This window comes from Syngnathus scovelli, chromosome 6, assembly GCF_024217435.2.
Source record: "Syngnathus scovelli strain Florida chromosome 6, RoL_Ssco_1.2, whole genome shotgun sequence".
Lineage (NCBI taxonomy): Eukaryota > Metazoa > Chordata > Actinopteri > Syngnathiformes > Syngnathidae > Syngnathus > Syngnathus scovelli.
The window spans coordinates 5,403,130-5,416,348 of record NC_090852.1 but is presented as its reverse complement, the minus strand read 5'-3'; the positions used below and the strand labels follow the sequence as shown (position 1 = coordinate 5,416,348).

General features: G+C 41.0%; 1 protein-coding gene across 1 annotated transcript in view; it reads left to right on the top strand.

Moving 5' to 3' along the window:
• map1ab (microtubule-associated protein 1Ab) overlaps positions 1-13,219 on the top strand; it is a 91,789-nt gene that overhangs the window by 61,824 nt on the left and 16,746 nt on the right. Inside the window, exon 2 of the mRNA XM_049723212.2 lies at positions 7,752-7,853. Coding sequence (XP_049579169.2) covers positions 7,752-7,853 — 102 coding nt within the window. The remainder of the gene's footprint in view (positions 1-7,751; positions 7,854-13,219) is intronic.

The following is a 13,219-nucleotide window of genomic DNA, read 5'->3' as shown; positions in this document are numbered from 1 at the left end:
TAAGTGGGAAGTTGTGGAATAGGTAGGAAAATGATGAACAGTTGAAAGGTGGAATGGGTTGAATAAGTTGAAAATGTAGAAATTAGAGTAGAAAAACAAAATTGTAGAGAATTTTTGGTAAGTGGGAAGTTGTGGAATAGGAAGGCAAAAGAGGAACAGTTGAAAGTTGGAACGAGTTGAATCGGTTAAAAAATGTAGAAGTTAGAGCAAATCTTGAATCCTAATAGAGAATGAATGGGAAATAAAAGAAAAAAAATTGCACCAAAAGTTTCTGAAATTTGGAACAAAAGGAAAGAAACGGCTTCAGGAGGTTCACTTTTGGGGTTAAAATGTTGAAATGGGTTTAATCGGGCAAAATTTGCAAAAGTTAGCGCAAATGCAGGTATTTAGGGCACTTAATGTTGAAATATGGTCATTTCCGGTTTGATTAGGGTCACTTCCGGTTTGATTAGAGGCACTTCCTGTCTAGCTGAGGTCACTTCCGGTTTATTTGTGGTCACTTCCGGTTGAAAAAGGTCACTTCCGGTTGAAAAAGGTAACTTCCGGTTTGATTTGGGGTCACTTCCGGTTTGATTTGGGGTCACTTCCGGTTTACCTGAGGTCACTTCCGGTTCATTTGGGGTCAATCCCGGTTTGATTTGGGGCACTTCCAGTTCATTCCGCGTACATTGGGGCACTTCAGGGTCAATCCAAGATGGCCGCCACTCTGGAAGTGGGGGTCAAGGGTTGAATTGTGGAAGTGGGGGTGAAGGGGGTGAATATGGTAAGCATAAGGTGAACAAAGTGAATAAAGTTGGAATGGGTTGAATCGGTTGAAAAATGTAGAAATTAGAAGGGAAAAACTAAATTTTGGGAAAATTTGGTGTGAATTTCAAAATTGAAAATTTGGAAATTTTGCTAAGTGGGAAGGTGTGGAATAGGTAGGCAAAAGATGAACAGTTGAAAGTTGGAACGAGTTGAATCGGTGGAAAAATGTAGAAACTAGAAGTGAAAAACTAAATTTTGTGAAATTTTGCAAAATTTTGTGCAAATTTTAAAAGTGAAAACGTGAAATTTTTGAATTTGGCAAGTTTGGGAATGTCCCCAATGTGATTTGAATGTGTTGAAATAAGTGAATTTCAAACTGGAACAACAAAAATGTGAAATGTTGAATCTGCCATTAAGAATGAATGGGGAAAAAAATGCCACAAAATCGTGAATTTTGTGAAAACGGAAAATTTTTCGAACAAAAAAAATGTAAGCAGCCGTGTCATGAATATTTGGAATAAGTGAAAAGTGGAACGGAGTGAATCGGTTGAAGTATGTGGAAGGAGTTAAGCGTCAAAAAAGTGAGCGGAATAAGTAGAATAATAATAATAATAATAACTAGAATTTGCAATTCCTGAAGAAATTGCGTGTGAAGGTGAAGAGGTTGAATAAATACTTGGGGAATGTTGCAGAATGATGTTGAAAAGAGTTGAATCGGTTGAAAAATGTAGAAATTACAAGGGAAAAAGGAAATTTGGGAAAATTGGGTGTGAATTTCAAAATTGAAAATTTGGAATTTTGGGTAAGTGGGAAGTTGTGGAATAGGTAGGAAAATGATGAACAGTTGAAAGGTGGAATGGGTTGAATAAGTTGAAAATGTAGAAATTAGAGTAGAAAAAAAAATTGTAGAGAATTTTTGGTAAGTGGGAAGTTGTGGAATAGGAAGGCAAAAGAGGAACAGTTGAAAGTTGGAACGAGTTGAATCGGTTAAAAAATGTAGAAGTTAGAGCAAATCTTGAATCCTAATAAAGAATGAATCGGAATTAAAAGAAAAAAAAATTGCACCAAAAGTTTCTGAAATTTGGAACAAAAGGAAAAAACGGCTTCAGGAGGTTCACTTTTGGGGTTAAAATGTTGAAATGGGTTTAATCGGGCAAAATTTGCAAAAGTTAGCGCAAATGCAGGTATTTAGGGCACTTAATGTTGAAATATGGTCATTTCCGGTTTGATTTGGGTCACTTCCGGTTTGATTAGAGGCACTTCCGGTCTAGCTGAGGTCACTTCCGGTTTATTTGGGGTCACTTCCGGTTTATTTAGGTCACATCCGGTTGAAAAAGGTCACTTCCGGTTTGATTTGGGGTCACTTCCGGTTTGATTTGGGGTCACTTCCGGTTTACCTGAGGTCATTTCCGGTTCATTTGGGGTCAATTCCGGTTTGATTTGGGGCACTTCCGGTTCATTCCGAGTTCATTGGGGCACTTCAGGGTCAATCCAAGATGGCCGCCACTCTGGAAGTGGGGGTCAAGGGTTGAATTGTGGAAGTGGGGGTGAAGGGGGTGAATATGGTAAGCATAAGGTGAACAAAGTGAATAAAGTTGGAATGGGTTGAATCGGTTGAAAAATGTAGAAATTAGAAGGGAAAAACTAAATTTTGGGAAAATTTGGTGTGAATTTCAAAATTGAAAATTTGCAAATTTTGCTAAGTGGGAAGGTGTGGAATAGGTAGGCAAAAGATGAACAGTTGAAAGTTGGAACGAGTTGAATCGGTGGAAAAATGTAGAAACTAGAAGTGAAAAACTAAATTTTGTGAAATTTTGCAAAATTTTGTGCAAATTTTAAAAGTGAAAACGTGAAATTTTTTAATTTGGCAAGTTTGGGAATGTCCCCAATGTGATTTGAATGTGTTGAAATAAGTGAATTTCAAACTGGAACAACAAAAATGTGAAATGTTGAATCTGCCATTAAGAATGAATGGGGAAGAATTTGCCGGAATTTTGTGAATTTTGCGAAAACGGAAAATTTTTTGAACGAAAAAAATGTAAGCACCCGTGTCATGAATATTTGGAATCAGTGAAAAGTGGAATGGAGTGAATCGGTTGAAGTATGTGGAAGTAGTTAACGGACAAAAAAGTGAGCGGAATAAGTAGAATAATAATAACTAGAATTTGCAATTCCTGAAGAAATTGCGTGTGAAGGTGAAGAGGTTGAATAAATACTTGGGGAATGTTGCAGAATGATGTTGAAAAGAGTTGAATCGGTTGAAAAATGTAGAAATTACAAGGGAAAAAGGAAATTTGGGAAAATTGGGTGTGAATTTCAAAATTGAAAATTTGGAATTTTGGGTAAGTGGGAAGTTGTGGAATAGGTAGGAAAATGATGAACAGTTGAAAGGTGGAATGGGTTGAATAAGTTGAAAATGTAGAAATTAGAGTAGAAAAACAAAATTGTAGAGAATTTTTGGTAAGTGGGAAGTTGTGGAATAGGAAGGCAAAAGAGGAACAGTTGAAAGTTGGAACGAGTTGAATCGGTTAAAAAATGTAGAAGTTAGAGCAAATCTTGAATCCTAATAGAGAATGAATGGGAATTAAAAGAAAAAAAAATTGCACCAAAAGTTTCTGAAATTTGGAACAAAAGGAAAGAAACGGCTTCAGGAGGTTCACTTTTGGGGTTAAAATGTTGAAATGGGTTTAATCGGGCAAAATTTGCAAAAGTTAGCGCAAATGTAGGTATTTAGGGCACTTAATGTTGAAATATGGTCATTTCCGGTTTGATTTGGGTCACTTCCGGTTTGATTAGAGGCACTTCCGGTCCAGCTGAGGTCACTTCCGGTTTATTTAGGTCACTTCCGGTTGAAAAAAGGTCACTTCCGGTTTAAAAAGGTCACTTCCGGTTTGATTTGGGGTCACTTCCGGTTTGATTTGGGGTCACTTCCGGTTTACCTGAGGTCACTTCCGGTTCATTTTGGGTCAATTCCGGTTTGATTTGGGGCACTTCCGGTTCATTCCGAGTTCATTGGGGCACTTCAGGGTCAATCCAAGATGGCCGCCACTCTGGAAGTGGGGGTCAAGGGTTGAATTGTGGAAGTGGGGGTGAAGGGGGTGAATATGGTAAGCATAAGGTGAACAAAGTGAATAAAGTTGGAATGGGTTGAATCGGGTGAAAAATGTAGAAATTAGAAGGGAAAAACTAAATTTTTGGAAAATTTGGTGTGAATTTCAAAATTGAAAATTTGGAAATTTTGGTAAGTGGGAAGGTGTGGAATAGGTAGGCAAAAGATGAACAGTTGAAAGTTGGAACGAGTTGAATCGGTGGAAAAATGTAGAAATTGGAAGTGAAAAACTAAATTTTGTGAAATTTTGCAAAATTTTTGTGCAAATTTTAAAAGTGAAAACGTGACATTTTTTAATTTGGCAAGTTTGGGAATGTCCCCAATGTGATTTGAATGTGTCGAATTAAGTGAATTTCAAACTGGAGCAATGTAAATGTGAAATGTTGAATCTGCCATTAAGAATGAATGGGGAAGAATTTGCCGGAATTTTGTGAATTTTGCGAAAACGGAAAATTTTTTGAACGAAAAAAATGTAAGCACCCGTGTCATGAATATTTGGAATCAGTGAAAAGTGGAATGGAGTGAATCGGTTGAAGTATGTGAAAGTAGTTAACGGACAAAAAAGTGAGCGGAATAAGTAGAATAATATGAAGAGGTTGAATAAATACTTGGGGAATGCTGCAGAATGATGTTGAAAAGAGTTGAATCGGTTGAAAAATGTAGAAATTACAAGGGAAAAAGGAAATTTGGGAAAATTGGGTGTGAGTTACAAAATTGAAAATTTGGAATTTTGGGTAAGTGGGAAGTTGTGGAATAGGTAGGAAAATGATGAACAGTTGAAAGGTCGAATGGGTTGAATAAGTTGAAAAATGTAGAAATTAGATTAGAAAAACAAAATTGTTGAGAATTTTTGGTAAGTGGGTAGTTGTGGAATAGGAAGGCAAAAGAAGAACAGTTCAAAGTTGGAACAAGTTGAATCGGTTAAAAAAATGTAGAAGTTAGAGCAAATCTTGAATCCTAATAGAGAATGAATGGGAATTAAAAGAAAAAAAATTGCACCAAAATTTTTTGAAATTTGGAACAAAAGGAAAAAAAAACAGCTTTAGGAGGTTCACTTTTGGGGTTAAAATGTTGAAATGGGTTTAATCGGGCAAAATTTGCAAAAGTTAGCGCAAATGTAGGTATTTAGGGCACTTAATGTTGAAATATGGTCACTTCCGGTTTGATTTGGGTCACTTCCGGTCTATTTGGGTCACTTCCGGTTTGATTAGAGGCACTTCCGGTCTAGCTGAGGTCACTTCCGGTTTATTTGGGGTCACTTTCGGTTTTAAAAGGTCACTTCCGGTTTGATTTGGGGTCACTTCCGGTTTGATTTTGGGTCACTTCCGGTTTACCTGAGGTCACTTCCGGTTCATTCGGGGTCAATTCCGGTTTGATTTGGGGCACTTCCGGTTCATTCCGAGTTCATTGGGGCACTTCAGTGTCAATCCAAGATGGCCGCCACTCTGGAAGTGGGGGTCAAGGGTTGAATTGTGGAAGTGGGGGTGAAGGGGGTGAATATGGTAAGCATAAGGTGAACAAAGTGAATAAAGTTGGAATTGGTTGAATCGGTTGAAAAATGTAGAAATTAGAAGGGAAAAACTAAATTTTTGGAAAATTTGGTGTCAATTTCAAAATTGAAAATTTGGAAATTTTGCTAAGTGGGAAGGTGTGGAATAGGTAGGCAAAAGATGAACAGTTGAAAGTTGGAACGAGTTGAATCGGCGGAAAAATGTAGAAATTAGAAGTGAAAAACTGAATTTAGCGAAATTTTGCAAAATTTTGTGCAAATTTTAAAAGTGAAAACGTGAAATTTTTGAATTTGGCAAGTTTGGGAATGTCCCCAATGTGATTTGAATGTGTTGAAATAAGTGAATTTCAAACTGGAACAACAAAAATGTGAAATGTTGAATCTGCCATTAAGAATGAATGGGGAAAAAATTGCCATAAAATCGTGAATTTTGTGAAAACGGAAAATTTTTTGAACGAAAAAAATGTAAGCACCTATGTCATGAATATTTGGAATAAGTGAAAAGTGGAACGGAGTCAATCGGTTGAAGTATGTGAAAGTAGTTAACGGACAAAAAAGTGAGCGGAATAAGTAGAATAATAATAATAATAATAAAGGACAGCAATAACAATAGTGTGAAGGTCTTCACCTTCACACTAATAATAAAGGACAGCAATAACAATAGTGTGAAGGTCTTCACCTTCACACTAATAATAATAATAAAGGACAGCAATAACAATAGTGTGAAGGTCTTCACCTTCACACTAATAATAAAGGACAGCAATAACAATAGTGTGAAGGTCTTCACCTTCACACTAATAATAATAATAATAGAGAATGGTGTAGAATAACATATGTGTGAAGGCCATCGCCTTCACACAATAATAATAATAGAGAATGGTGTAGAATAACATATGTGTGAAGGCCATCGCCTTCACACAATAATAATAATAATAATAGAGAATGGTGTAGAATAACATATGTGTGAAGGCCATCGCCTTCACACAATAATAATAATAGAGAATGGTGTAGAATAACATATGTGTGAAGGCCATCGCCTTCACACAATAATAGAGAATGGTGTAGAATAACATATGTGTGAAGGCCATCGCCTTCACACAATAATAGAGAATGGTGTAGAATAACATATGTGTGAAGGCCATCGCCTTCACACAATAATAATAATAATAATAATAGAGAATGGTGTAGAATAACATATGTGTGAAGGCCATCGCCTTCACACAATAATAATAAAGGACAGCAATAACAATAGTGTGAAGGTCTTCACCTTCACACTAATAATAAAGGACAGCAATAACAATAGTGTGAAGGTCTTCACCTTCACACTAATAAAGGACAGCAATAACAATAGTGTGAAGGTCTTCACCTTCACACTAATAATAATAAAGGACAGCAATAACAATAGTGTGAAGGTCTTCACCTTCACACTAATAATAATAATAATAAAGGACAGCAATAACAATAGTGTGAAGGTCTTCACCTTCACACTAATAATAGTAAAGGACAGCAATAACAATAGTGTGAAGGTCTTCACCTTCACACTAATAATAATAGAGAATGGTGTAGAATAACATATGTGTGAAGGCCATCGCCTTCACACAATAATAGAGAATGGTGTAGAATAACATATGTTTGAAGGCCATCGCCTTCACACAAAAATAGAGAATGGTGTAGAATAACATGTGTGAAGGCCATCGCCTTCACACAATAATAGAGAATGGTGTAGAATAACATATGTGTGAAGGCCATCGCCTTCACACAATAATAATAATAGAGAATGGTGTAGAATAACATGTGTGAAGGCCATCGCCTTCACACAATAATAGAGAATGGTGTAGAATAACATGTGTGAAGGCCATCGCCTTCACACAATAATAATAGAGAATGGTGTAGAATAACATAGGCGTGAAGGCCATCGCCTTCACACAATAATAGAGAATGGTGTAGAATAACATGGCCTTCACACAATAATGTCGCATATTGTATGTGCCTCAATTACCACATAAAGTAGTATATGTCAATAGTATCAATTTAACGTGTTTTTTTTTTTTTTTGTCTTTGTTGTTGTCCCCTTGCTATATGTGAATCTCTTTGTAATAAATGAAGTATTTTATTTTCCTCCTGGTCATGTGATCGACTCTCGGAGAACTCGAGCCAAGAGTGAGTCAGCATTTGTAGGAACAGACTGCGAGGGAACATATAACACAAAAAAAAGTTCCAGTGCGTTTTATCTTGCCGGCTTGAAACATAATCCTACTTCCTGCTCTCACTTCCTGAATCCAAAAAGTGTCTAAGATGAAACTGTGAAAAGACTTTGACATAAAGTTTGTTATATAACCAATGCCGCAGGGACTGAAAGCTTCTTCTTTCCTCTTCCCATCACAGGAATCCGATCTTGGGACGTGGACCTCAACCGATGCGACCTTGAACATCAACTGCAGCTGTTCATCACGCGCCACTCCGCACATTTTTCCTCCGATGTCAGAGGTCAGTGCGGAGCGGCAGCTCCTTTTGGTTTGACCGTCTTTGACCGATAAAAGGCCTGACGAGAACTTTGTAGTCTTGTTTAAGATGGAATTCAACAAAACGTAAACAAACAATGCTGAGGGAACAAAGATGGTGGAAGCCACCACTGTTGATGTCCAACATCAATTGATGGAAGGGGAGGCGGGGTGCGTGGTCACAAATAGATGAGCGGAACATTACAAACATCTTCACAGTGGGAAAGTCGTGAGCTGCGTTCAGGCCTACGTGGTGCCGACAAGACGGATTAGGAGGCGGAGGCCTGCGAGCGGCTTCATTAGTTTTTCTTTCAACTTGTTCAAAGGCTTCTCGCATTCAAGTTCCTCCCGCGTTCACTCCAGAAAACACTTTCAAGTTGACCGGGATCACCTTCAGTCACCAAGAGTGTCAGCCATTATCGATCCAGCGGAATTACAATCTTATGCAATTCAGATGTTCTCACCGTGAGCTTAAAGAAGTATTTTTACCGCAGAAATCCGAACAATCGGCCGTTTTAGCCTCTTACCTCACGTCGCATATCTTTGCTTTTGCTAATGCCGGTTTAGTACTGTTCTGTTCTCAGCCTTCGGGATTTTGCCTCTGAGATTTAATCGTTTTTGTAAGGTTGGACTCAACTCAACTCAACTTTATTTATAGAGCACTTTAAAACAACCACCACTGCATACAAAGTGCTGTCCATGCAGCAAAAATGAGTCATACAACAAAAACAAAAGAAGATGAAGGTCATAATAAGAGTAAAACATCACAAAACAATCCCAAGTCTCATGATAAGTCAAAAGCCAAAAAATAAAGATATGTTTTAAGATGAGTTTTAGAGGGGCAGAAAGGAGGCTTCCCTCACAATAGACCTACAAAAAAGCCTTTATTGCCTGCATAAATAAGAAAGTCAGTCATTTTGGTCCGAGGCAGACATTTTGGGGTACATGGGCTCTCTCTAGTGGTAAGCAAAGATGAACGTAAATGTTTAAACTGTTTACAGCATAGTGTTGCAATGGTGTCAACTTTGTTGTTGTTTTTTAACACACTGTAGTACATTTTTAAGTACAAGATGATGTAGTCGGGATTGTGTTTCTCGGCTCGACAAATGAGACTTTTCCTATATTCCTCAAAATTTCCCGCCATGAAAGTCTGCGCAATGGCCACTCAAAAAAACAAAAACATATCAAAGTTAAACCTCGCGTGACACGGGGGTTATTGTAGAAATACATCGTTGTGATTGTCATTGTTGCTATAATGTGGCTGATCGGGCAGTAAAGTAAAAGTGTCCGCATTGATTTTTTTATTTTGCTGCGTAACACTTGCTGTTTGCTTCGCCTCACTGCAGCATAAATATCGGAGAGTGCATCTGAGATTAAAAAAAAAAAAAAATAGCTCAGGGAGCTTTCACCACTCCCGTGGGATCCACGAAGGCATTCAATCTGGCTGAGGATTCACTTTCCGTACGATCATTTTGACCTTCTGAACAAACAGCAGTCACGCTCGGGCGTTTCCTCCCCTGTCACGCAACACACACACATAGCGACATTCCGGCCGGTACATCTTCACGGATCTCCCGGTGAGGCGGAAGTGCCTTTTCTGCTGAGTCCCACCTCGGTGCACTTTACCTCGATCTTGTGCTTTCGAGTAAAAACACTCAAGTGGCTATGCTGAGGCAAACAGTCGAGTTCAGAGTTTACGTTTGCAACAATTGTTTGTTTGCTGAAGCGTTGAATTAGTGGTGCCTTCGTGTATCATTTGTTGACTCACAGAATCAATGACGTGTGATGTTAGCTCATTTTTGTGCAGGTTGCTCCGTGTGTGGATGGATGCTTGGAGTTAGTCAGCCAAACTTTTGTGCATGTTTGAAGAAGCAACAACAAGGCTCTGTGTCAATATTTTCTCTTTTATAGCCATGCCCGAGGCTTTGAGATGTGTTGTAGTGTATTAAGACATCTGCTGTACAAACAGATTTCACACTTGCTTCATTAAAATGGACAAATTGCATTCACACTGCAAACACATCCAGCAGATGAATTTGCTTTTCTCCATCTATATTCAGCTGCTGCTTTGCTGCACTCATGGTGGAATAAGTTCATTAGTAAAATATGTGTCTGGAGGAAATAGACTGTTTCTTAATTGCCTTCGGTGTTCTTTGTAAAGTTTCAGGTGGGTGGGAGCGTCCTTCCAGAGTGCTTCATTGCGTCATGTATTATTGAGATGACACTTTAATTATGCAAAGCGCTGATATTGATCCCCAGTATTTCAATTGGCAGCATCATAGGGAGCGTTATTATTTTGGCTCACTTTATCTAGCAAAATGATTCATGTTTTCGACAACCTTTATGAGCCTGGCGCACAGCCGAAAAAAAATTCACATTAAGTAGACACACCACCTAGTGGAAGACTATTCAATTGTTTTGAATAGATCGAAGTTCATATTACCGTATTTGCCGGTGTACAGGTCGACTCGGTGTATAAGTCGACCCCCTAAAATTCGACGGAAATTTACGATTTTATGATATATCCTTTGTATAAGTCGAGCTCAATTGTTGCATTATATTAAACTTCAAAATTCAATATGCGAAATTTATTGACGAAATGTGTTCAAATTCCGGGAGGCTGTGCGCATGCGGCTGTTTATAAGCACCGCGGAGGAGATCGCGGCCGGCGAGCTCGCGCACGCCGCCCGGCACCAATGGGAGGCCGGAAATAGCTCCAAGCCGAGCGGATCGGCACTTTATAAGCACCGTGGAGGAGATCGCGGCGCCTCATTCGACTTCCAGCGGCCGGTGAGCTCACGCACCCGCCCGGCACATCCGGGAGGCCGTGCGCACGCGCCAAGTGGCCGAAAATAGCTCCCGCCGAGCGGATCGGCTGTTTATAAGCACCGCGGAGGAGATCGCGGCGCCTCATTCGACTTCCAGTGGCCGGCGAGCTCGCGCACCCGCCCGGCACATCCGGGAGGCCGTGCGCACGCGCCAAGTGGCCGAAAATAGCCCCCGCCGAGCGGATCGGCTGTTTATAAGCACCGCGGAGGAGATCGCGGCGCCTCATTCGACTTCCAGCGGCCGGCGAGCTCGCGCACCCGCCCGGCACATCCGGGAGGCCGTGCGCACGCGCCAAGTGGCCGAAAATAGCCCCCGCCGAGCGGATCGGCTGTTTATAAGCACCGCGGAGGAGATCGCGGCGCCTCATTCGACTTCCAGCGGCCGGCGAGCTCGCGCACGCCGCCCGGCACCAACGGGAGGCCGGAAATAGCTCCAAGCCGAGCGGATCGGCACTTTATAAGCACCGCGGAGGAGATCGCGGCGCCTCATTCGACTTCCAGCGGGCCGCGCACTCGCGCACGCCGCCCGGTTCAAATTTTCTAAGTGCAACGCACAATGAGATGCATGAGAAACGGCCTTGGTTACCATCACATTTGAAGCGATGAATACGAAGTTAAATTTTATGACTCGGTGTATAAGTCGAGGTCGATTTTTTTCGGTCGATTTTGGATCGAAAAAGGTCGACCAATACACCGGCAAATACGGTATTAATATAATTGATTTCCCATGCCACACTCGTCTTAATCTAATGAGGTAGATTACTCTACCTTGAAGCCAATTTTACTGCTCCTTCGCCCTCAGCTTTAAACGGCGGCTGCCCCGTGTGACGTCATCAGAAATGACCGCACGACGGGGCAGCTTGCTGTTGCGACGTTACGTGCGCGTGCACAACACCCCATATGAGTTAACGCTGAGCCATGGTCCCCTCCCGCCCACCCCGCAACACCCCCCCCCCCCCCCTCCCATCGCGCTGCACTGTGCACCAGCACGGCTGTCTGCAGACGGTCGTTGCCGCATCCTGGCGCGCACCGCATTAGAACGCACCGCACCGCCGCCACGCTGCATATGCCAAGTTCCTTCCTCTGTCTATACACACATGGGTGCACACGTACGCACGATGGCCGCTCATCTCTTCTTGTAGTCGCGCAACTCAACGGCCAGGTGTCACGTCCATCGCAAAGGTACGTGCTGTTGTTATTCTCGGCTGACAATTTGCGCGTGTGCTGCATGCTGTGATGATGCTGCTTTTTCTTTTTCGACCTGTCCGACCTGTCACTCCTATTTTCCAAACGTTTTTTTTTTTTTTTTTTTTTTTTTTTTGCTGCGCGTCATGTACTGTGGAGGGAAAGAAGGAGGACAGGATCAAGTCATTTAAATGTGGCTTGACGTAAGAAGAGGCAAGTAGTCCGAGGCTTGATCCAAAGTAACGGGATTAATGCCGCAGCCGACTGGTTAACTTGTGCTACCTTGCTAAATGTTAGATGGACAAATACCTCCGCCACCACGCCCCCTCCCTCCCTGCTTTGAAACACCTCCGCAACGCACATAGAAAAAGTGAGAGATGGCGCAGGTTCTGCAAAACGAACCCAATGACCCTGGCAGGCAGGCGCAACTCTTAAAGCACTGGCAATTGGGGGCCAATTTGTCGTCATGGTTTCGAGTTGACAGGCTGGTTTTATGATGTGATGGCGTCAGGTTGGTGACTATGCAGGTTGTGGCTGGAGTGCTTCTTTCTGATGATTCATTCATGGCGCCTCACTGCAGTGAAACCACCTACTGTGTGTGTGCGCGCGCGCGCGCGCGAACGTACGTTTGTGGACTAGAAAACATGCTTGTTTGTTAGTATTCAATCTGAGCAGGATCTAAAGAAGGATAGTGACTCAGCAAAACTTTCATAGGGGTGCGTGGATTTGTTTGTCTTTTTTTTATGTACAGTTCAATTTTGTGTGTTTGTTTGTGTTGCGTGCTGTCTTGAAGATTAGCAACCGGCTCGTCGTACAAACGAGATCACGTGACAGAGCAGACGGTTAATTTAGATGAGGTCCATTGATTGAGATCATCTTCGTGGAAACACACGCACACACTCGATCCATCTAATAAGGAGCTTAAGCACTGAGCGTTATGAAACGCCTTCAGGCCCTCAAAGACTCTTCCAGCCAGGACCAACTCATTAACATACTTCATTAAGTCGTCTTATTAAAGTGTTTGAGCGCTTCTGTTATCGCAGCCAAATGTCTGTATGGAGAGTTCTGATAGCTTGCCAAATTTGGCTCAAATGGCTGATGTGACGAGCAATCAAAAATTGAAATAATAATAATTATAATTAAAATAATATAATATTTAATATTTATAATATATAATAGTATAGATAATAATGATGGTAATATAAATAATGATTATTATCATAAAGTCAAAAATATCATAGCAATTCATGATAGCACAAGCAAAGCAATTTTAGCCTTAAGTGAGCAAACCAGTTGAGACTGCCTCATGGGAATCTGAAACTGAAGGAATTGAAGGTTG